At 40.8% G+C, this 24,262-nt stretch overlaps 1 protein-coding gene across 2 annotated transcripts in view; it reads right to left on the minus strand.

Annotated features, from left to right (window-relative positions):
- The window catches only part of adcyap1r1b (adenylate cyclase activating polypeptide 1b (pituitary) receptor type I), a 28,090-nt gene extending 13,482 nt beyond the window's left edge, over positions 1–14,608 (minus strand). For both annotated transcript variants that reach the window (XM_087180013.1, XM_023428956.2), the window contains exons 1-2: positions 14,346–14,608; positions 4,150–4,278 (exon numbers count right to left, since the gene is read on the minus strand). In XM_087180013.1, the coding sequence (XP_087036139.1) occupies positions 4,150–4,197 (48 nt within the window). In that variant the 5' untranslated portion in view covers positions 4,198–4,278; positions 14,346–14,608. The remainder of the gene's footprint in view (positions 1–4,149; positions 4,279–14,345) is intronic.
- Between the last annotated feature and the right edge of the window lie 9,654 nt (positions 14,609–24,262).

Raw genomic sequence — 24,262 nt, forward strand, 5'->3', positions numbered from 1 at the left:
ACACAGCGTACTGCTGTCCTCAAAACTGCTCTGATAAATACACTCGTCCAACACCCAGCGGCAGACGAACAAAGTTAGCGAATAGCTGGTGAAGAAAGTGGAATGTTTACTAGCCAAATGTTTTTTCTCCGGAGTTGGTGTAGACTAAGCTAAAAACAGAGTGAATATTGGACTTCATTGGATGGACAGAAACACATCTGTGTCAGCTGTAACAACTTGTATCTTATATCTTGAACCGCGCTAGGGGATAATTTTAATCTACAATATGTAAGTTCTGGAAATCAACCAGTGTTGGCACCAACACCAGTTCATACAAAAATCTATGTCTATTTCTGTTTGCCACTGTAGCCAGAAGCGATCTATCATTCAATGTCACCAATGTGCGGCTTTTTTCTTCAAGAAAACTTAAAGCCAACAACCATCAAATCAGACAGAATGTGCAAATTGCAATTTACATTTGATTTTTTTTTTTTTTTCATCCGCATGATGCAACTAAAGCATGGTCAGGTGCTCTGGGGAAAGTGAAACACAGGTGTTTTCAGTTATTCTGGCTGATTAGACCTCTGCTCAGGTTAAAGATGGGAGGAGCTATGCTGAAAGTTACATCAGGTCACCAAACTCCATGTAACAGGTGCAACATATTTAGGAGGAGAATCTCAGAGATATCAATCACAGCCACACAGTCCAGAAAAGAGATCTAATCAGGTGTTTCCACACACCTGTGAAAGCGTTGATGTTGTGCAATCTAAAGAAACATGTGGGTCATGGTTAGATGAAAAACTTCTGTGCACTGTTCATTCATGTAAATGATATGCTATAAGGGCTATGCTGCTGATAATGTTTGTTTCTGTGTTTGAGATTTAGAGACCTAACTAAAGAAAAGTGGAATGCATTTATTTAAGTATTAAAAATATCAACACTGACCTACAGTACGGCATGTGAATTAAACCTGGATCATGTCTATATTTTAGATACTCATCCACCGTTTTGACCCTCACATTTCACAGCACTGTATTAAACTCTCTGCTTCATTCTTTGGCACTGAACGCTGCCAGACAACATCAATCATTAACGCAGATTAAGTACATATGAATTTAACTCATAGACGACAGGGTCGCTGAAGTAATGTGTGTTTGCAGCAGCTAGAAAGACAAACACACCATGTGAGTTTTGGACAGTTTATGTGCTTCTGTGTATTTCTCTGTTGTGTATAACCTCCTGTGACTTATTATATCTGTCTGCCTTAAATCACTTCACTATATCTAATTAGGTCAAACTGTGTATGCACAGCATGACCAGCCTCACAGTACATGTTCATGACTAAGTGTCTGAATAATGATGGCTAAATGATCACATGGCTGAGGGAGCATCATATAATATTTTAACTATCTATTTAAGAACCTAACACAAATGTGATTCATTAATTTTTATTATATATATATATATATAGCAATTATATTAACTGGCAAAACTGTCAGATTTTGTTTTGCTTCTCAAGTGTCCATACCACAGCAGAACAAAAATAGGCCAACAGAGAAGCTGCGTTTCTTCACACGTCAACAATTATTAATTTGAATTATCAATTAGTTTATAATCTTGGTGGAAGGATGGGGAATGGGCCTGTGAAGAACCCATTCAATTTTAATTTGGTTAAAGGGGAAGAACCAGGAATTTTTCTATCATGTTCCTTACAGGTAGGGAGTTGTTGTTGTTTTAACAGCAGGATTACAGAAAAAAACTGAAACAATTTGAACTGAACTTGGTGCAGGGATGGGGCACGGACCAGGGACGAACCTATTAAATCTTGGGGCAGATCTGGATCATTTACTAGGAATTAGAATTTTATTCTCTGAAGTCTGATGTATGTTGTTTGACACTGGGCTTGGTGGAGGTCTGCGCTCTCTCTGTGCCCTTTTAGTTTATTAGCCTATATCTAAAGAGCTGTCTTTACAATAAAGTGCAGAGTTATAACAGTCTCAGGATCTGCTCGGCAATGTGATCTTAAAAACTCTTTCTATCGATCTGTGATAGAGACATCATGGTCTGTTTTCTTCCCTAACTTCTTAACTCTTCAACTGTTCAACTCTCAACTGTGCGTCTCCTTTGTATTTATATCCTGTTTCCAAACTGTCCCACAGTGCATCCTGTAACTTACGTCACTGGCTCATTAAAACCCAATACCTTTTGCAGCACATGCAAACACAACACATAAATCACCTAGCACTTGAGTCTGTAGAGTATTTAATTATTCTTTTTCCATCTGCTCAGCTCTCTCTTTCTTGACTGTCAACATACTGTAGCGTACATACCTGGCCTGGCATCAGTCACAAGCCATTAAAGAAGAGTTGTGGATCCAAAACTGACAGTTTGTGACTCTTCCCACCATCAAACTATCAAATTGATAGGAAACAGAGACAAAGGACCCTTCTCTCACAAACAGTCCATGCTTTTAGCATGTCAGAGAGACACAGAACCAGACCAAAGGTCAAAGGGTCAGCTCCAGAGGATCAACCAATGGACACCAGGCAACTGGAGAATATAGGCAAAATCTCCAGTTTGTAACAATAAGATTCTATTGATATTTGATTGTTTCTTATAGAGGACAAATAACAACAAAAGGACTGATCATCACTAAGATGTGAATCCTGGCCTGTCTGTGCCATGCATGAACACACACACACACACACACGCACACACACACCAACCTCCCTTCCTCTGCCCCTCTCTAGATAAGAGTCATAAACTACAACCCACTTTCCAATCCTGGGTAGTGACCAGCAGAACTCTCTTCACAGACACAGATCTGAGGAAGAATATAAAATTAAATATCTAACTGTTCTGTAAGTCATGAGATGTTCCTATGTAATAGTTTAATCCCAAACTTCTATCCCATAGATTGTTTGAAATGTAACATGTAGATTTTAAGACGATGTCCTTCATGTGACCGTACTGTCAGCATCCTTCACACGAGGTAACACACACTACATGACATCCAGAATGTCCATATTATTATTATTACGGTCAAAGAACTGCTGTGTAATCCAGGAGAATCCACCTATCCCACATCTCCAGGGTTACCAAAGCAACCACAGCCTCCTGGGTTCCAGCCAAGGGTCCTCGCCTACAGCGCAACTCACAGTAGGCCGGTCTTAACACTCTGCTCATGACTGGGTTGATGTCGAAATATAGCAATATTTAATCATCAAGCCTAATTCGTAGATGTAGCATCATTAGCTGTATAGTCATAGTGTATAGCCATAACATATTCTCTCCCACCATTGCCAACTCATCACACTGCTCATTTCATTATTATTTTCTTCTTTATGATTATTACACCTTGCATTTACTCTGTAGATAGTAGTTTAGTTAATAAACTCCTTTATTTACACCCAGTTGTTGTCCTGTTGTATTCTTTTGACGTAGAGACTGGAGATCCATTGAATCGAGAAGTCACGGCTTCCGATATGAGATTGATAAATTTATCAATGAAGTAATTCATTGTTGTCCTCTCAGTGGACTGGTGCCCCATTTCAACGAGAGTAAATTCTAAATTATGGCGGCAACGTTACAATACCTACAGTGAAAAGTGGACTTCTGTAAAACTTATTTTCCATCTTCATTTACTGCCTCCCCCTTGTTCACCATCGTCTCTTCTGCTCAAATAAACTTCATCTCTCAGTTTCTCAGACAACACTTCAGCTCAGGGGTGATGACTCACATTTAACTACAGTAATAAAAGATCACTTCCTAGCAGAGGAGAGGAGAGGAGAGGAGAGGAGAGGAGAGGAGAGGAGAGGAGAGGAGAGGAGAGGAGTCTTCCTCATCACAGATTTAACAGACAGGGATGATGTTGAATAAGCAATGAATAAATGATGAGAATGCATCTTTATCCATCGTCCCTGCCACACACTGATCAATGAATTATTGATGCCGACACTTGGTTACTTTAACAACATGTACGACTGTACAAGTGCAGGGAATCTGGCCTCAATCCCTGTTTGTTGAATCTATTCATGCAAAGCTCCACCTGTTGCTGAGTGTGTTTGCATGTGGATTGTTTTAGCTGCGAGTACACAAGAGCACACACACCAACACAGACACATTTAAAGAGAATAAATGAAATATAAAAACTAATTTAAATCAGCTTACCGAGTTTGAGAGGAGGAGGAGTGTGAGGATGATGTTAGCAGCAGACATTTTGTTTCTCAGTCAATAGTTTCCTCTGAACAACGAGCTCTTCACAGACAAACACAACAGGCCGTCCGCTCACCTCAGGATCTGGAAATTAAAAAGAAATGTGTTAAGAGGCAGGATGTTTACATTACTTCTCATCCGGACATACGCATTACATTACAGAGTGTCTTTCAAACTGTTTTTTTGAGTGTGTGTGTATGTCTCTGTAGCAAATCCAAACTGAGAAGCACAAGAAATTGTAGAAAACTCAATTTGGATCTGACACAAAGTAAATTTGAGATGTATGCAGACAATTTCCCTCTTTGATTTAGTTCAGTTAGTGACGTTATGCAAAACAAAGTTGTGAAAATGTTCAAACATAGTCAAAAGCAAACTTTCCCACTTTAATCACATCAAGCCTCACAAACTCATGAGCCTTGTCCTATGCTAAATTGGTGGATTTTCAAGCCTTCAGTTTAACAAACAGTTAAACAAATCTTTGTGGTTTGGAGTTTAGTTTCACTCCTTACAGATATCAGCCTTATTTTACTGTGTACTGGTTGCTTTTGGTCATATCAGCTGCTGCTGTTTCCTTTACAGGAAGTTACAGGAAATGACGTCCATGGGACCTGAATTCAGTTTCTTCAAACAAAGGCATTAGAAGAGACAATACTCTGTCTTATTTTAATTCAAATAGATGCACCGAAGAAAAAACCATCTAACACAGAGACACATGCCAGGAAATTCCTGGATCAAAGCTAAAAGCAAATCACTTGTTGCTTTGCCCTCTGCTAAATCAGCCACCAAATTACTGAGATGTCATGCTATTTCTCGATTAATCAGATAAATATACTGTATGTGATCTCAACTATGTTTTACTAAAAGCTTTTAGTTGATTAATTGATTATTACTTTATAATCCATAATGACTGTTTTCAAGCAAAAATCTTGTCACTTTACTTTTAGTTGCAGCTTGTCAGATTGGAGAATTTGCTGCTTTTTTATTTTTTATGTGTCGGTAAACTGAACATCTTTGAATTTGTTCTGCTGGGTCGGATTTTAAGATGTGAATTTGGGGCTTTAGGAAACTGTTATTTGAAAAACTACAATTTGTTTTCCACTATTTTCTGACATTTTAAGGCTCAATCTACTGATCAGATGATCACGAAACCCAAAAGTAATCAGCAGATTAATCGGTAATGGAAATAATTGTTAGTTGCTTTTGAACCACCATGTTGAAGAATTACAGGACATCTGCTGCTTTGAATTTACATTGAAAAGAAGTTTGAAAACACAGAAAATATTACAATAATCCTTCATTTTTACTCACAGCAGCTTCATGAAGCTATTACAAAGATATCAAACACTCGGCTTTAAACACTGTATGTGAACACAAGCATGTCAAGCCTCGTGCCTGTGATGCACCAGTGTGCATCTGTGTGTCCTCATACATGCAGCCTGACTCTGCAGGCCCCGGGGGTTCGCATGAGTAAAGCCAAGTAGCAGGGCTGAGCACTCAGGCCTCGTCCCACAGGGAGAGCTCGGCAGCTTGGCAGCTCCTACCTCACCAAAACCCTGCCAGCAACAAGCCCCTCCTCCTGCTGTTGTCAAGAGCAACAGCTGAGAGCTGCTGAGTTTGGATCTGAACCGGACCACGTGGACCTCGATGCCCCTTCTGCTCCTTCTTCTGCTCTACTGTAAATAGATTTCGTATTGTGCATCAGTTAACCTTCATCAAAGACTAAACCCAAACTACATTTCAGCCTGTTTTCCAGTAGAAACAGTAAAAAACACATTTTTACTGGCAAACAGCTCCGAGTCCTGCGCTCTGAATATTAATGCACACAAGCACAGTACCTTCATTCATATTTCTCTGGCGTATGTGGCACAAAGTTACAAAATGACACAAACACACAAAATAAAAAAAAAAACAAAGCAAGACACAACATGAATGGGAGTCTGCAGCTTTGCCAAGGCCACCCTAATGGCTGCTGATGCGCCTCCATAGAAAAGCTTTCATGCTGAGTGCTCGAGCACAAACTGCCATTAGTTCAATTCTGAAAAATGTTACAAATCACCAAAACACTGATGGTATCTCACCCTGGGAGCCGTGTGTGTGTGTGTGTGTGTGTGTGTGTGTGTGTGTGTGTGTGAGTGTGTGGAGACAAAGAGGACAGAAGGAGCAGACAGACAAAAACAAAGCTGAACTGTGAGTAAACCACTTACTATGAAAATGGCGGTTTGAATAACTCCATAGTAAGAGTGAAACCAAACATCCGGACAATAAAAATCCTCACTAAGTTTTGACCAATCCAAAACGCGTAAAAACTTGAATTACCACCTCGCTACTCCGACTAGTTTCAGGTTACATCCCTGTTTATCCAGAAGCCAGAATTTTGTCATAAGTCTTGAGTACTGGCTAAAAAGTGTTTTGTGTTTGAGTCACAGTGAATGTTTGTGCCAAATGTTGAGTGATTCCCTTGAAAAGTTCTCAAGAGATCACCTTCACACGTTTTTACGAGGTCACCACGCCCTCGATCTTTGACCACCAAAATCGAATCACTTCATCCTTGAGTCCAAGTGGATGTTTATGCCAAAAAATTCAAGAGTCTTCTTCAAGGCGTTACTGAGATATCGTGTCAACCCGAAAACGATACCTCTGGCTCTGGTTGTCGCCGGTGCGGAGGCATAAATACACTTTGGGTGAAAATGGGCTTTTCATTGGTTTACAACTGAAATCAGACAGACCCAGGTGTCACTGAGGTGATACACTTGTCCCACCCATAGGTGTTAGGTGCTACAACCAGCGGAATAACACACACACACACACACACACACACACACACACACACCTCCAAAAATGACTAAAGATAATATAAATAGTTTTCTTAAATCTGTGAATGAGTCCTCACTATAATAATACACATGAGGTCATACAGTAAATTAAAAAAAACATTGTCATAGTGTGTGTGTGTGTGTGTGTGTGTGTCAGCGCAGCAGCTGCTCAGGACTCTCCTCCCCGAGCTGTAATCAGCAGCTTAATGAGTCTCAGCGGCTTTCATGTTCAACACTGTCAGCCCGAGTGTGTGCAATGTTTGATGCTCTGTCTAAAGAGCACACACATAATTTAAGAAACACACACACACACACACACAGAAACATGTTCACTCTCCAGTCTAAACATGCATGTTTTGGACACTGGCCTTTACATCGGGTTTATGTAATAAGCTCTTGGTCTCAGTGTAAAGTTGCAGATGAACAGAGGAGGAAGTGAAAAAGTGAAAGTGGACAAAGCTGAAAGAAAGAGGAAGAACAAAGCGGCTTCTGTAAGAATGTGAGTGGGTGTTAGTGTTAAGAGGAACAGCTCTTCTCGGGGGAGGACGAGTTGTTTCTCTCAGGAATAAGCGGGAAAAGAGAAGCGGAGGTTTCTTAATGATCACTTACCTACAACACCGCAGCGAGAAACACTTTGCATCATTAGAGGGAAAAGGAAAGGATGGAAGGAAGAGATGGGGGGGGGGGGGCTGCGTGTGAGCCACCTTGATGTGGGATTTCATGTTTGCTTTTGGAGGGACACTGGGCTGTCTCTTATACACATCTCCCATCCCCAACACCAAACTCTTCCTCTCTTTCTGCCTCCTCTGAGGAACACTAACTGATTCTTCCTTCACAAAAAGAAAGAAAAAAGACAATGACCATCTACTCGTTGCTTCAAGAACCATCATCTCATGTGTTAATCCAGCACAGGACTGTCTAATTCCCACTGACTATCACTGTAAGTCACTCAAGTCTCCGGCTCTATATTTAGCTCAAGGAATTATGAGAGGAATTAATATACACAGACATGACTTAGTCTTCATTATTTTGGGGAGGGAGAGGGAGGTGCACATATTACACAGAGAGAGAGAGAAAGAGAAAGAGAGAGAGAGAGAGAGCGAGAGAGAGAGAGGGAAGAAAACTGTCCTGGTTTCTCATTTCCATTATGTCCCGTTTTTCCCACAATTCATTGGGGAGCGGCATAGTTATGAGATGGAGGCAAAGACACTTTGGAGCAAAAAATTTAAAAGGAAGGAACAGTTAAAACGCTGTTAGGAGCAGTTGAGATGCTGGTTCTGGAGCTGCAGCTATAACGATTTTTTCATAATCAATTAATCTGCAGATTATTTTCCTCAATCTATTACCTGTTTGGTTGATATGACATCAGAAAACAATTTCACAGAGTCAAAGCTTATGTGACTAAATGTTTGTTTTGTTTTCAAAACCAAAAAATTTTCAATTTACAAAAGAAAGGCAGCAGATTTCACATTTAAGAGGCTTTAACAACGAGCTTTTTGCATGTGTGTGGAGTTTTACTTAAAGGTCAGTATAGTCTAAAGGTAGATGTCCTTTCGTTGTTTGATTATAGATCAGGTCTAGGTTCTATATCAATACTGTGAAAGTATCAAAGCCTCAGTCCACAGAGAAATGCACACAGCCTGTATTCAGACACTGAGCCTGAAAACCAGCCGTCAGGACTTCTGTAACTTTGTGATGTCACAACTATACAGTAAATGTTCTCAGCCACACCAACCTGGACCCACTATTCAATCGTGCAGGACTCTGAGTGTTTAACTGAAATCTGCTTATTTTTGTAAGATAACACAGAAAACAGTAAGCCCTGGTAAGTAAGACATGGACTGTACTGACAGCGGTGCACCTACCTTCGTCACCATGGTTACTATAATAACGGTCATGGCTTGGTTAGGTTACGTACAAAATGTAATAATGTAATAAATACTTCCTAAACATTACACGGTCTTTACTGTCATGGTTACAATATAGAATGCTGGTTTCTCATGGGAATCAAACACCTCTGTCTTGTGTCATATTCCTGTTTTGTTGAACCATCCTCTTCCTTACATGGACTTTGTTGCTCTTTATACTACGTCACGACACTTTTCCCTTTGACTACGACCACTTGGTGTCACCTAACAACAAAACCTAACTATGGGTCATAATAACCTGCTGCACAAACGACCTGTGGGCTGGTGTTTGACGGGAGGACAGTCTCAGAATAGGAGCTGTGGGACCAGGCTGAGGTGTAATTTTGGTCTGAATAAGATTCATCTGTCTACGCCTGAGGTGCCACATTTTCTTGGTTTGTTCAGCTCCCAAACTATCATACCTGTCTTCAAACCACAATTTATTGATAAGCAAAGACCAATGTTGGAGGCTTTTTATTTCTAGCTGACTGTTACTTTCTGACGAGGTGTCCAGCATTAGATCATATCAGCTGTAGCTAATGAATTCTGTAAGGGCTCCACTGAACCACTATCCTGCTGGTTAATGTGCTCTCCTCTCTCTCCAAGCCACTGACTGGACTCTGCCAAAGATTGTTTGTGAGCGAAAAGACACATCACTCTGCAACATCTCTCTACGATCTCCAGTGAGCGACACTGTAGCGTGACGTCACTATGATTGGCCTTGGTTCAACTTTTTCTTCCCATCGCATCATCAGAAAAAAACAACATTAATCAAAATGAATCACCAATCAACATTTCACATCTTCTCCTGCTCATCTCACTCTCAGGGTGGAGATACAGGATGTGAAAATTAATTAGGGTTTGGCTGTAGCAAAAAAAGTTAGATATTCATTTTATGGAGGGAGATCAGAACTAACAAACTGAGTGCCCTTGGAAACTGGAATATGATTAATCAGCTACACCAACTTGAGCATTTCCTTTTTTGGAAGATTTTCTTTTTTTACTTTTTTTTCTGTTTGTTTTCTTCTTTACCATCTTTCTTTTTTGTTTCCTCAATTTATTTTTCTTTCCTTCTTCCCTTTTATAGAGATTTGTCACTATACAGGTCTAGGGGTCAAATATTTATTTACTGTTCACTGTATGGTGAATTTGAGCCTCTCTCATCAACCCTGTTGCCATGACCAGCACTTATACTCACATAAAACATCTTTACATCAGTTGGCAGACCGACATAGTTGGTGAAGAAAGTCAAACAGATACAATTCCAATGGAATGAATACAATGCAAAAAAAGGTTTGTTAATGCATACATAAGTCAAATTTGAATGTAGGACTTTTAATAACATAAGATTTTCTTTTAACATTGTGGTATTTCTGCTTTCCGAGCGTCTTGCAGCTTCCAAGGTGACAAAAACAAGAACAGGCAGAGACTGGAGCACAAAGGAGCTGATATGGTAGAGCAGAGCAGGTATGACACACAAAGACAGAGCAGAAGCAGGGCGTTGTGTTGCAGCTATGCAACTGAAGTTGCCTCAGTCTGGTTCCCACCATGACCCAGTGAGCGGCGAGACAGCATCGTCTCCTGCATGGCTGCACCGTGATGCTGAGCAGGTAGAGCCGGCTGCTGCTGCCTGCCCAGCCCAGGGTTTACTGTTCATGACTCTCTACAGAGAACTGGATTACTGTAAGTTCATCAGGAATGTCAATATATACAGCAACTGTTTTTTTTTTTTTAGGCCAGTTTAAACATCAGATGAAATGTGTTTGCTCCTGTTCTCAGTACAGCACAGCTTTGCTGCATCAGCCTGTGACCCTGTGCATTTCTACAACCACGCTGACCAGCAACATCATAGTTCTTCATGTGGGAAAAGCTGTGACATACCATCAACCTTGCTGGTCAAGCTGTGGTGAAAAGAGGAAGCATCATTTTAAAAGGCTAGTTCATTGATAACTGAAGCTCCTGTGTAACATACATGTTACTGGGTTTCTGTTACTTTCATCTGACAGACCTCTGAGTCCTGATAGAAACACAGCTCGCAGTACAAATGCACAAAGGTGTGACAAACTAATTTTGCAAGTTTTGCCATGAAATCTTGGCACAGTGAAGTGCAAAGTGATGGACAGTGTTAATACATTATTAGCAGGAGGATAACAGCTTCACTATCAGATGAGCTCCTGTCATTTCCTTTAAAAGCAGAAGACAGATTAAAGACTCTGCATTTCCTCTCAGGACCAATAATTCAAACCACAAAAATATTAAAGCTCCATATTTTACACTTCTGTGTTTTATTTGAAGTGTTGATCCATAAGAAGATATATTTGTGGTTTTAAGAACCTAAAACCATCTCAGTGTAGTTTTACATCTCCTCTCTCAGGCTTCTCTCTGGAGCTCTAATAACAACAGGTCGGTGAGCCAATCAGAAGAGAGGAGGCTCTGAACCTCTCTCCTGCAGCAGGTTATTATGACCCATAGTTAGGTTTTGTTGTTAGGTGACACCAAGTGGTCGTAGTGATTATGACAGTAGCAAAGGGAAAAGTGTCGTGACGTAGTATAAAGAGCGACAAAGTCCATGTAAGGAAGAGGATGGTTCAACAAAACACAGGAATATGACACAAGACAGAGGTGTTTGATTCCCATGAGAAACCAGCATTTCATATTGTAACCATGACAGTAAAGACTGTGTAATGTTTAGGAAGTATTTATTACATTATTACAGTTTGTACGTAACCTAACCAAGCCATGACCGTTATTATAGTAACCATGGTGACTAATGTAGGTGCACCGCTGTCAGTACAGTCCGCATGTTTATTATTGTGACCATGACAACTGAGGTCTGGTATGACTGCTGCGCTATTTCGGTTGGATCAGAGGGCTCACTGTTTTCTGAGTTATCTTATAAGAAATAAGCAGATTTCAGTTAAACACTTCAGTCAAACCAAATCCTGTAAGGTTAGATGGTGGGTGCAGGTGGGTGTGGCTGAGAGCAGAGACTGTTTCATTGTGACATCACAAAGTTCCAGAAGTCTTGACGGCTGGTTTTAAGGCTCAGTTTCTGAATACAGGCTGTGTGCATTTCTCTGTGGACTGAGGCTTTGATTATTTCACAGTATTAATATAGAACCTAGACCTGATTTATAATCAAACAACACATGGACATCTAACTTTAGAATATATGGGACCTTTAATATACTGTACATCACACCGACCATGCTGTCAGTGGCAGATGAGAAACTTTTCTCAGCTGAATTTATATTCTACAACAACAACAGGAACACAATGAAGAGTGTGTAATTAATTTTATGTTGTTTACTAAAGCATTTAAAGATGGTATACTCAGCATATGGATGTTTCAATGCACGCAGTAATGCCACTACAGATGTCAGTGCAAATGTGCAACATGACTGCATGAGAGCAACAGAGGTTCCCTACATAATGATAAAAAAAACTAATATTTTAAATCTCAAGAGGAAACAGTTTGGACCTCATTCAGATTTTTCATCATCATCCAACAAGCTCTTTGAGGCCAGGTCACCAATGTTCCCAGATCTCATACAACCAATACTAATAAGATGGTTGTATGAAACCAGATTTTACAGGATTTTTGGATAAACAATTTTTTAATTAAGTTTAAGTTTTAGTTAAAATGACAAAAAAAATGACAAAAAATACAAAAATCTTCAATCTGAATTTTGGTAAAATGTGTATAAAATGATGCAAAGACATCTTGAATGTTTCCTTTTGACTGAGAGGTGCAGCCATAAAAAAGACAAAAGATGTCTTGAGTTTGACTTTTCCTCTCAATGAGCATCATGACTGCAGGAGTAAGACACAGAATATAAACTGTATTTGATACTGATGATGAGGTTTTGTCTACATTTAAAGAAGCATCAGGGAAACTCTTGGATCACTCCTCTAATGCGCAGCGTTTTGCATCAGCGTTCATCACCGGATCTCCTCGTTGTGACTAAGTGACGCTCGGCTCATGCATGACACTGGGTGTGTTACAAGGCCGCCGTGCTGAGACTGGGCCCAATGCCTAATGTCCTGTCCCCCCTCACTCTCTCTCTCTCTCCCTCCCTCTCCTCTGCTGCTGCTCAGGCCAGCCAACACTACAAGGCTAATTGGGCCATTTAAATGTCAGCAGAGACAGAAAAGCTTGTCCCTGATATTTCAGCACTTTTGTTTTGTGTAAGGTTTTAGCAGCGACATCTAAGTGACGTACTGTAGATGTGTTTGTCTCTTGAGTAAAGCGAACCTAAACCGAATCTGCAGTTTGCCTGACATGCTGTGCCAGATTTAAACAACAAAAAAGAACTGTGATGGAGCAGCTCAGATATTCAAACAGCTCTCGCAGGTGTGCATCAAGGTGATTGGATTGGAAAACATCTCCCACGGCGAAAGCAGGCATTGATCTGATCGCAAGTTTTTGCTAAACAGGACTAATAGCACCTGTTTGGCCTCGAATCAGGTTTCGAGGCGGATATGCCACTCATTCATCACTCTTTATGAATGAGGCTGCAGCTGAGCGCTCACAAATGTCAACAAATGGCTAAACAGCAGGTTTCTTTTTATCAATCAATGACGGAGAATCAGAAACATGCAGGAACACATGCGCACACACCTTTTTCTGCTCTTTCTCTCAGCCAAACAGTCCTAAACATTAAGGTGCTAAGAGGAAGCCCACCTCTGTCAAACACACAGCAGATGAGTGGCTGTGATTGAAAGGCTTTCTTTTTTTTTTTAATCCTCTCAATCCATCTACACACAGGCAGGAGAAAAAAGAGAAAGCAGCAATTGTGATTCCATGACAGTAGGATGCTTTACAAGGTCACTCACAGCTTCAACCAAAACGCTGGGATTCCACAGACCTGCAGGAAATAACAGCCCAGATACCACAACCTTCAATGTATAAAACAAAGGGTAACAGCGACATTATGGCTGGGTGATTGAATTCCTGCAAAAGCCAATATGTTACAGGCCTGCTGTGCGTGAATTCAGTGATGTAATGATGTAACTGAATGATGTATTGGACATAGAAGGAAATTGTGCATCATAGCACAGTATTAAATTGACTCTCTTCATTAAAAAAAACTCGTCATACATATGGACAAATATGTGAGCGAAGATGTTGGAGGGCATGTTGTGGTTCTCTTCTTCTTCTAATGCTACTCTACAATGTGTTTCTGTCACCTGAAATCCGCTGCTCAATATCCGCTTGCAGTAATTGTGCAGAGAAGTGAAGTGAAGCAGGAGCCTCCTCACTGAGCTCAGCCCCGACACATGCCGCAAGATCCCCGGCATGCCTCATTTCCACCACCCCCCCCCCCTTTAATACGAGCACCGCCTCGCATCCTTGGAGACACCAGACCTGCGTGCAATCTTTAATTCGAGATAACACATTTCTAATTCATCAGAGTCTGTTGAATCTTACCATTGTGTCAGTCTTTTTCTCCAAATGCAAACTCCTGCGCTGAGGATCCTCCGGGGACGAGTCAAACCCTCACGGGGGGCTGCGACGGTCCAAGACTGGACTGGACTCCTCCGGTGGCTCCGCGCGGCACAACTTCCAGCAGAAATGCAGTTGGGATAAATCGCTGCGGACTTCCTACTTGTAGACAAGAACGTGTCAGATCTCTAATTCTAAGTTGATATTTCGAGCAATTCCGCTGCCCCGAGGATGGTGTCTGCTCGCTTCGCCCTCCACACAGGAATGCACCGAGCATTTCAAGTACCCCCCCCTCTCCCCCCTCCCTCCCTCACTCTCTCTCTCTCTCTCTCTCTCTCTCTCTCATCCACACACATGCGCGCGACGAAGCTCAAATCCAATTTTGCATGATAGATGTGAGACATAAACGTGTTATGTTAAATAATCCAGTCACACCAGCTTCAACAGAGAAAGTGATATGGATGTGATGCTGTGGAACAAGCGAGGTATGTGTGTGTGTGTGTGTGTGTGTGTGTGTCTTGTGTGTGTCTTGTGTGTGTGTGTATATGTGTGTGTGTGTGTGGGGTCCTGAGGTCATTGCAGCAGAGGAGATCAGGACCACGGACAGTGACCATCATCGTTATATTTCTTATTTTTATTATATTTATATACATATATACATAAACATATTTATATATGTATATACACCCACATATATGTATGTATGTATGTATATATATATATATATATATATATATATACACACACACAGTATATACAGTATATACAGTATGTATTATGTATGTATTATTTACAGCTACGTCACAAAGAAGGAGCATGAGAAGATGGAGAAGTCGAGAAGTACCAGGGGCTGAAAGGACAAGTGGAACAGATGTGGAGGGTAAAGTCTGAAGTGGTCCCAGCGGCAATAGGAGCATTAGAGACTGTGACCCCCTCCAGCAGATTCCAGGTTCGCTCTGACACGTCCTCCATCAAACACATTCCATCAAAACTCTGACAGTCTCTGACATTTAGGACAAATTGTCAGGATGAGACCGCTGCTGTGACCCCATGTGTACAACCCGGCCAGCAGGTGAAACACAACATGAAATCAATGGCAACAGTTTATGACTGGTTGGTGAGTCATAAGCGCTACAGTTCACCAGGAATTCATTATAACACTATCTGATATGTCTCAAAAGCCTTGATGATACAGTGTGCGGCCTCCATAGTCTGTCTGATAACATCTGTAACCTCTGCGGCTGTGTCTATCAGCATTTGCAACTTTCTGATCTTCACTCTATAATCGGGTAATTGTGAAGATAGTCTGACCTTCTTTCTCAAACTCTCCTTTTTCATGCCTCACATTCTGTCACTTTCTGGGTGTATGGGCATGAATGCCTTTAAGAAGAGACGTCACCATATCCCCATCTGTAAGACCCATCATAAGGAGACACATTACAGTGTGATGCAGCCATGCTTTCAAGTTTCTCACACAACCAAGCAGCGACCTCTGGGCTGAAAAATGAAGCCAACACTGAAGTGCCAAAAACTGCAGTTGCTGTAATGAACAGTGGAGTCTGGCTGTGAGTCACTCCCATGTTAAAATGTCCAACTTAACAGCAGAAATAAACAGGTTTACAGCCTGGTTCAAAAAACAGTTTTGGTCTCTATAGCTAATTTCTCTTTCATGATAACTGTTAATATAACTCACCTGTTTACATTTTTATTAAGGCTTAAAGTTATGGAGACTTGAATGTATGACGGCTTTGAATGACAGGTGGGTGAGCGTATGCTTACCACAAGCATACACGGAAGTCTCAGATCCACACACGCCCCTCCTCTTTGTCCATTTTTGGATTAGCTTAGAGTTAAGGGCGGAGTCAGACACTGCCAAGAAGGTGACAACGGAGCATTTCACTCTGACCTTCATTACCGCTCTTCAGAAACCTGCGGGTGACGTCACAGAGGCTACGTTCATCTTTATACAAAATGAGGGAAAACTGGAAGAATGATGTTCATCTACGCCAAGCTCATGTGAAGTACAGTGCCTATAGAAAATCATCATACCCCTTTGAAATTGTTACTTTATTTGTCATACAGCCTGAAATCAAAACCCATTAAAAAATTATTTTTCCAGTTTTATTTACAAATTTAGACGTACAACATCAAAATAATGACAAAAAAGGCAACAGTTCTGAAAATTAATAAAAAATGAAAAACTAAAATAACAGCGTTGGAAAAGTCATCAGCCCCCTGATTTAATACTTTGTAGAGCTTCCTTTTGCTTTAATTACAGCCATCAATCTATTTGGATATGTGTCTATTAGCTTTGCACACCTAGATTGCCCATTCTTCCTTGCAGAATTGTTCAAGTTCAGTCCAATTCTGTGGGGAACGGCGATGGACTGCTCTCTTCAAGTCAATCCACAGATTTTCTATCGGATTTAAGTCAGGGCTCTGACTTGGCCACTCAAGGACATTCACCTTCCCATCCTTAAGCCACTGCTTTGTTCTTTTGGCAGTATGTTTAGGATCATTGTCGTGTTGGAAGGTGAATGACCTGCCCATCTTCAGCTGTCTAACAGAGGGACGCAGGTTTTCCTCAAGAATTTGGGTGTACTTGGCAGCATTCATTTTCCCTTCGATCCTGACCAATTGCCCAGTCCCCGCTGAAGAGAAACATCCCCACAACATAATGTTGCCCCCACCCTGTTTCACAGTAGGTATGGTGTGTTTTGGGTGGTGTGCTGTGTTTGGTTTTTGCCAAACATAGTGCTTGGAGCTCAGTCCAAAAAGTTCAATCTTCGTCTCATCTGACCATAAAACCTTTTTCCACATGGTAACAGAATATTCCAGATGTGTTTTTGCATAGCGCAGACGAGAATGAGTGTGGCGCTTTTTCAGAAAAGGCTTCTTTCTTGCCACCCTGCCATACAGACCAGCTTTGTGTAAAGCTTGTGAGATTGTTGACACATCCACAGACCGACCAGTCACAGCCATTAAGACTTGTAAGTCCTTCAAAGTTGCCTTTGGCCTCTTGGTAGCTTCTCTGATCAATGTCCTTCTGGCTCGGTCATCCAGTTTGGACGGACGGCCTGATCTAGGCAAGGTGTTGGTGGTGCCATATGCTTTCCACTTCTTAATGATGCTCTGAATGGTAATGGAGGGATAGATAAAGCTTTCAAAATCTTTTTGTAGCCTTCACCTAACTTGTGCCTTTTTACAACTTTATCCCAGAGTTCTTTTGAATGTACTTTTCCAACCATGTTGAATCCTTTCACTACCATGCACTACGAGTAGTGGAATTTTCAAGAAAACAGCTGGTTTCAATCTAAAGTAATCAAGACCACTGCAATTAATATCAGGTGGGAGGCAATTAGCCTGGTGTTTGATCTGGAAGTTGATTGGTTGCACCTGAGTAAGTTTATAATGGTATACTCTAGGGGGCTGATCACTTAACCAAATCAGGTATTTCATTAACTAATTTTTAATAGTTTTCTAGAATGTTTTAAAATGTTATTTTTACTTTGATGATGAGGGTTATTATGTGTACATAAAGCTCAAAAAAGTTTGATTTAATTTATTACAATTTCCAGGGTGTAAGGTGACAAAAGGTAAAGATTTTCACAGGGTATGATGATTTTCTATAGGCACTGTATACCCTACAACACGTTATGTTGGTTTTTGTTTTACATCAAAATCTCTGCACCATCCAGTCTTCAGATTTGATGTGTGCTTTAGGGAATCTAAATCTCTTACTACTAACAGCTGTGGTGATGCATGAACAGAAGAGGGGGAGGAGGAAGATGAGGAGGCCTTTGAAAGAATGTCTCTAAAAATATATTCTCTCTATCTTACTCGGCTGCCCTCTGTGATTGATATAAAACTACAAGAATAAAAAAAAACAAGCATCCATTGGGCAGAGAGGATAAACACACATCTATCAGTTAGCACCAGAAATAAAAAAGAATACAATAATGATCAACTCAAATCAGTGAATGGTAAAAGTCGCTGATGAGCTTTGTGTAAAGCTGCACATCCTCAGTGCTCAGTGTTCTTCTTTAACATGGAGGGAAAGCAGCAGCAGAGTTGCAACAGGGTTATAGAAGTGGGAGGTGGGTTGTTATATCAATTTGCTCTGTCAGAGAAATGGCAGAGTGAGGTCTGCGTTTGATGTGCAGCACATTTTTCTGCTACATCTCTCTCCAGGAGAAATATGCCACACATTTAAACTTGTTTTTGTCCACATCCAGTTTTATTTTGAAGACCCCCCCTTTCTCGCACCAAAAAAAAAAAAAAACATACGTGATTTTCTCCTTTTTATCTAACCCTCATGCTGGAAGTCAAATTTTCATTCCACTTGTATTCCCCATCCTGCTGTCATCCAGTCCTCCCACACAGTGTGTAGCAGTGATTCAGGCACCTCAAGTCTGCCTTCATCTTCCACCCTGAGCTGCACAGAGAAAATAAGAAACCTCACATTTTATTTATTTATTTATTTTTACAGATCATTGAATGTGTTGTAAATAGCACACACAAACACATGTGAGAACAAACACACACACACACACATAAACGCACACACACACACACACACACACACACACACACACACACACACACACACACACACACACACACACACACGCACACCCAGGCCTTGGATAGCCACTCTGAAGGAATCGTGATCGGGATTTGAGTGGTTCTCTTGACGCAATGACATCATCACTAATTGATCCTCCTTTGAATTCTGAAGGGGGAATAATATGCTGCTGTATGGGGTTGCCATAGCAACTGGCCCATTTCATTTAAGGGGATGTGGAGTGCTGCTGGAAGCTGAGGGTTAATTGGGGATGTTGGGGTGGGAATGAGGGGGCGTTGGTAGAGGAGGATGAGTGTGTGTGTGTGTGCGTGTGTGTGTGTGTGTGTGTGTGTGTGTGTGTGTGAAGAAGGGGTGGTTGTGAGTTGCCTGAAAGGAAATAAAGAGTTAAAGGAAAGAAAATGGCCTCAGTGTATTCAGAACATATGGACAAAGACACCTGTCAAGCACATAAAAAAAAAAAAAACTCACACACAATCCATTAGAACATGCAGAGCACAGCAGAGTGGGCAGAGCTCTAATTTGCATGAGAAAAATCTACTTACATTTCATAATCAGGCTGATAATGGAATTAGAAAGACTGAGCTATTGAGAGATTTGGATCAATCACACGCCTCGCTTCAGCTGCAAAGCTGCTATTGACTTGGTGCTTCTGCACAGATCCATAGGTCACACACACGTCCACCAAGCAGAGAGGAGGAAAAACACCTTGCGTGCCTAATTGATTGATGATCAAGTGCTTGTGAGCTACAGACTGAAGCCTTTAAATCGACAGAGTTACTGTTATATCAACAGAGAAACTTAAATCAACACCACCTCTGTGTCCTGAAGCTTGTAACCACGCCATAAGACAAACTGGCAGATATATGCACTATTTATCATTAGGGAGGTTTTTAGTAGCTTATCAAACTGTAACACAACGACCTAAAGGCTAAAAATGCTAAATTCATGCTCTTTATTTTCTTCCAAGAGCAAAATTGCTATTAACAGTCCTCTACTCCTCTTCATATTCACATCAGTTCAGTTTCATTTAGGTCTTACTTGCATGTCGCAGTAACTCACACTACACATCTTATTCAGATTTTCTGGATTGCCAAAACATACGACCCCTGCATTAACACTATGAAGTTCGAAGTTCCAATAAATCTGTATTCAGAAAAAAATCAAATGAAAAAATTATTTAAATCACAGCACATTAAGACTACAATTAAGCACAGCATGCGAAGTACAACTACAATAATGTTAAAATAAATATAAGTTAATAAATATTAGTTTAGTGTGTCAGCATGATAACATTTGCTTATACATGCTAAATACAGTACAAAGTACAGCTGATGGGGCTGTATGGACTGATGGGAATGTCCTTCATGAGTTTTTGCTCATAAATTAAAGTATCACAGAGTCAAAGGTAAATTCTTCCCTGCTGGTAGCACTATAACTGAAGTCAACAGGATTTATCCTCTGGGTATCATGAATAGGGTATCTGTCCTAAATTTTATGGTAATCCATCCAGTAGTTCTTGAAACATTGTACTAAAAACCAAAACTGTCAACCTCATAGTGGTTCTACAGTAGCCTATCATCAAAGTCATTGAGATTCATCCTCTGGGGACCATAAATATCTGCCCATCCAGTACTTGTTCTGATATTTCAGTTTGGAACAAAGTGGTGGACAAACCAACTATCGACTAACACTGTCATCCCCTGAGCTACACAGCTACTGCTGCTAACAACAGCTACTGTGGGTAACAACAGCTACTATGCTAAAAACAGCTACTGTGGCTAACAACGGCTGTTGTGGCTAACAACAGCTACTGAGGCTAACAGCAGCTATTGTGGTTAACAACAGTTATTGTAGCTAACAAAAGCTACTGTGGCTAAGAACAGTTATTGTGGCTAACAACAGCTATTGCGGCCAAGAGCAGCTACTGTGGCTAACAACAGTTATTGTTGCTATCAACAGCTACTGAGGCTAACAATAGCTACTGTGGCTAAAAACAGCTATTGTGGCTAACAACAGCTATTGTGGCTAACAACAGCTACTGTGGCTAAAAACAGCTATTGTGGCTTACAACAGCTATTGTGGCCAACAACAGCTACTGTGGCTAAAAACAGCTATTGTGGCCAACAGCAGCTACTGTGGCTAACAACAGTAATTGCAGCTAACAACAGCTACTGTGGCTAACAACAGTTATTGTGGCTAACAATAGCTACTGTGGCTAACAACAGTTATTGTGGCTAACAACAGCTACTATGGCTAACAATAGCTTTTGTGGCTAAAAACAGCTATTGTGGCCAACAGCAGCTACTGTGGCTAACAACAGTAATTGCAGCTAAAAACAGCTACTGTGGCTAACAACAGTTATTGTGGCTAACAACAGCTATTGTGGCTAACAACAGCTGCTGTACCTAACAACAGCTACGAAACCTGACAGCAGGAACATATTAACAAAATATCTCCCATAATAGCCTATAAAGGATATATAGACACAATCAAACAAAAAACAAGTGAAAACTGAAATAAAACAATATAATCTCCCCAGTGAATACCTGATTTAGATGATGATACTAACTCAGTAGTAGCAGTGATCCTAATATCTTTCTAGATCTTAAACATTAATCTGATCTGAAATTTTGTGTATCGACAGAGGGAGGATAGCCGTGCTGTTGGGGAACAAAAACACTGTGAATGCTCGGTAATGTAAACATAATGCATCTCCCTCTCAGTCGGCAGGTCCTCCTCATCACGCTGTAGCAATAACAGCGATTGAAATCACCATGGCAACAGAGTCATCTACCTGAAAGTGATGCTATGGAATAAGCCAGAGGAACAGGAATGGAGAGGGAGAGAGAGAGAGAAAATGAGAGAATGAGAGAGAGAGAGAGAGAGAGAGATAGAGAGAGAGAGAGAGAGAGAGGGCCAGGGCCTCTCATAACACAGCATGATTTATGAAGGTCTGAAAAGGAACATTTACAATGAGTCCACTACACACACTGAGAGAAAAGGATCTGAGGCATTAAAAGCCTGGCAGGCATTCAGCAACTATATTCATTCTTTCCCATCACCACTTCTTTCTGCCTCTCTTTTATTCAATTCCCCCCTTTTTTCTCTCATTGTAATAATGTTTAAAAAATGTTTTGTCTGCCCTGCTGTTGTTGTCAGTATCACAGTATCTGTTCCCAGTGATAAAAGACCTCTCTAAACATCCATTCCTTTCAATGATGATGTCAATAAATGACCCACATTATTCCACAGCAGCAATTCCCAAACATGATGCTGGTTTAAGTATGCCACAAAAATTCAATGTCCTCCCAGAACATTCTTGTTTGTTCCCAGATTATTCAACTTTGCAGCCTGTAAAGTTGAGACATGAGCCCGACTGCTGGCTTTTTGTCCTTTCCTATCAGTCTTTTTTCCTTTTCATTGTAACAATTCATTTTAAGCTCAATGTAATTTTCTTGGATTATAAAACTAGAAACAAGACAAAGTGAATTAGTGGGAGTGGGACTAACAGCAGTTAACATTATCCTTTCCCAGTCAGCCTGCCACCCTTTGTCTACTGAGTGGTTCACACAGTCTTCAAAAATCTTCATGGCCGACTCAACTATTGGTCCTGTATTAATTTAACAGCCTCCACATACAAGAAGACAATGGGTACCCTGCAGTTGGCTTCACAGCTGATGACTTGTGGGCAGAAAACACTATTTTTACTCATTGTAGCATGTAAATGCATTAATACTGAATGTTAAATGTAATTTCTTTCCATTTCTTTTATGCTTTGAAAATCAGCATTTAGCATTAGCCTATGGAAAACACAGGTAACTCATCAAGTTACTCTGCTAACTGTAGCTCATCACTACATTGAATCAGGTAGTATTCTTCACACACCTTTAAGTGATAATAAGGTAAGCAGTGTTTGTACATGTGACGCCTGGAGTAGTGTTTGCATAACATTATACTCATGTTGAAGGATGAACAGAAACTTATATTGATATGGATGGCCTCAAGATCAGCTTAAGTTCAGTTGTTTAGTTTCATTTCATTTCTTTGTTGCCCCTGCAGGAGACTGCTTATTAGCAGCTAACGTTAAATTACGCTCTCAACAAAAAAACCTGAGCGGGTTCAGTTTAAACGACACATACAGGATGAATATCAAATTTTAGTAAAATGCCCTTTTGCTTGTAAGAAAATACTGAAAACAAGATAACATAGAGTGTCTAGTTAACTTAGCAAAGGTAGCTTGCAAACATTACCCAGCTCTTTCCTAAGCAGGAAGCCTTTCATTGTTTTGTTTGTGTCCATGTTACAGCAGTAGTAATGTCCTCTGAGGTGACCAGAAAAGAACTGTTTTGACTCTGCTATTATTTCCCCATGTTATAAGATAGTATTGTGCATTACTCTTTGTTGCTTCCAAGCAAATTATCTGCATAAACCTCGACTTCTGTTCAGACTTCTGATAACTTCACAGCCTCGTTGTCGACTTATATTATGTCAGACGGCCGACCCCCTCACAAAATGACTTACAAGAGAGCAATGCCAGAGTGATTAATGGAGTGTTAACGAAATGGCCCTTCAGCCTGATTACCATGCTCTACGTATCTCAGTGATAAAAAGTGTGATTTAAAGTATGAAGTCAACAAGTCGCGGCGCTCTTTAAAAAGCTCCAGGCTCTGAACTGTCCTCATCTTCTCTCACCCCTCCGTCTTCTTGTTGTCTTTGTTGAGTGTGTGAGTCATCGTCATCCTCTCCAGTCATAGTCTCGTCCAGATCAATGAAGATCTCCACATGGGTCCTCACAGACCTCCCCGCTCTTGCTCCTCGCTTTGCCATTGCCATGGAGACTCAAGCAAGAGGCTTGGTGGGACTTGTCAGGGACACGCAATGCTTCCCATTGGTGCCACACACACACACACGCACACGGGCACATACACTGACAGTCCTTCAATTAAGAAAATAAGAGGAATACATTCCCATTTTACCCTGACTGTCCAGCTCACTGCCTCCTCTCCGTTCACCCTCATCCACAGCTTTACAGTTCAACATTTATGTTCTCGTCTCCCATGCTACTGACAGTTTTATATTTCCCCAGTGTCTTGTGGGTAACAGGTTTTAGAAAAGTTCACACGGTGACTGGAGAGTCTAGAGGGAAGGAAGAGGAGCGACTGAACACATACAGTTAACTGAAGAGGGGGATTATAATAATAAGTGCATGTGGTGAGAAGAGGGGAAATAACGCAAGAGAATCGAGTAGATAAAAGGTCAGTGAGTGATAAATAAAGCTGAGTAGATGACCTGCAACTGTTGTTAAAATTCAATTGTA

Source organism: Seriola lalandi, unplaced genomic scaffold, assembly GCF_002814215.2.
Source record: "Seriola lalandi dorsalis isolate HSWRI2012SDOR001 ecotype SW California unplaced genomic scaffold, Sedor1 jcf7180002054885, whole genome shotgun sequence".
NCBI lineage: Eukaryota > Metazoa > Chordata > Actinopteri > Carangiformes > Carangidae > Seriola > Seriola lalandi.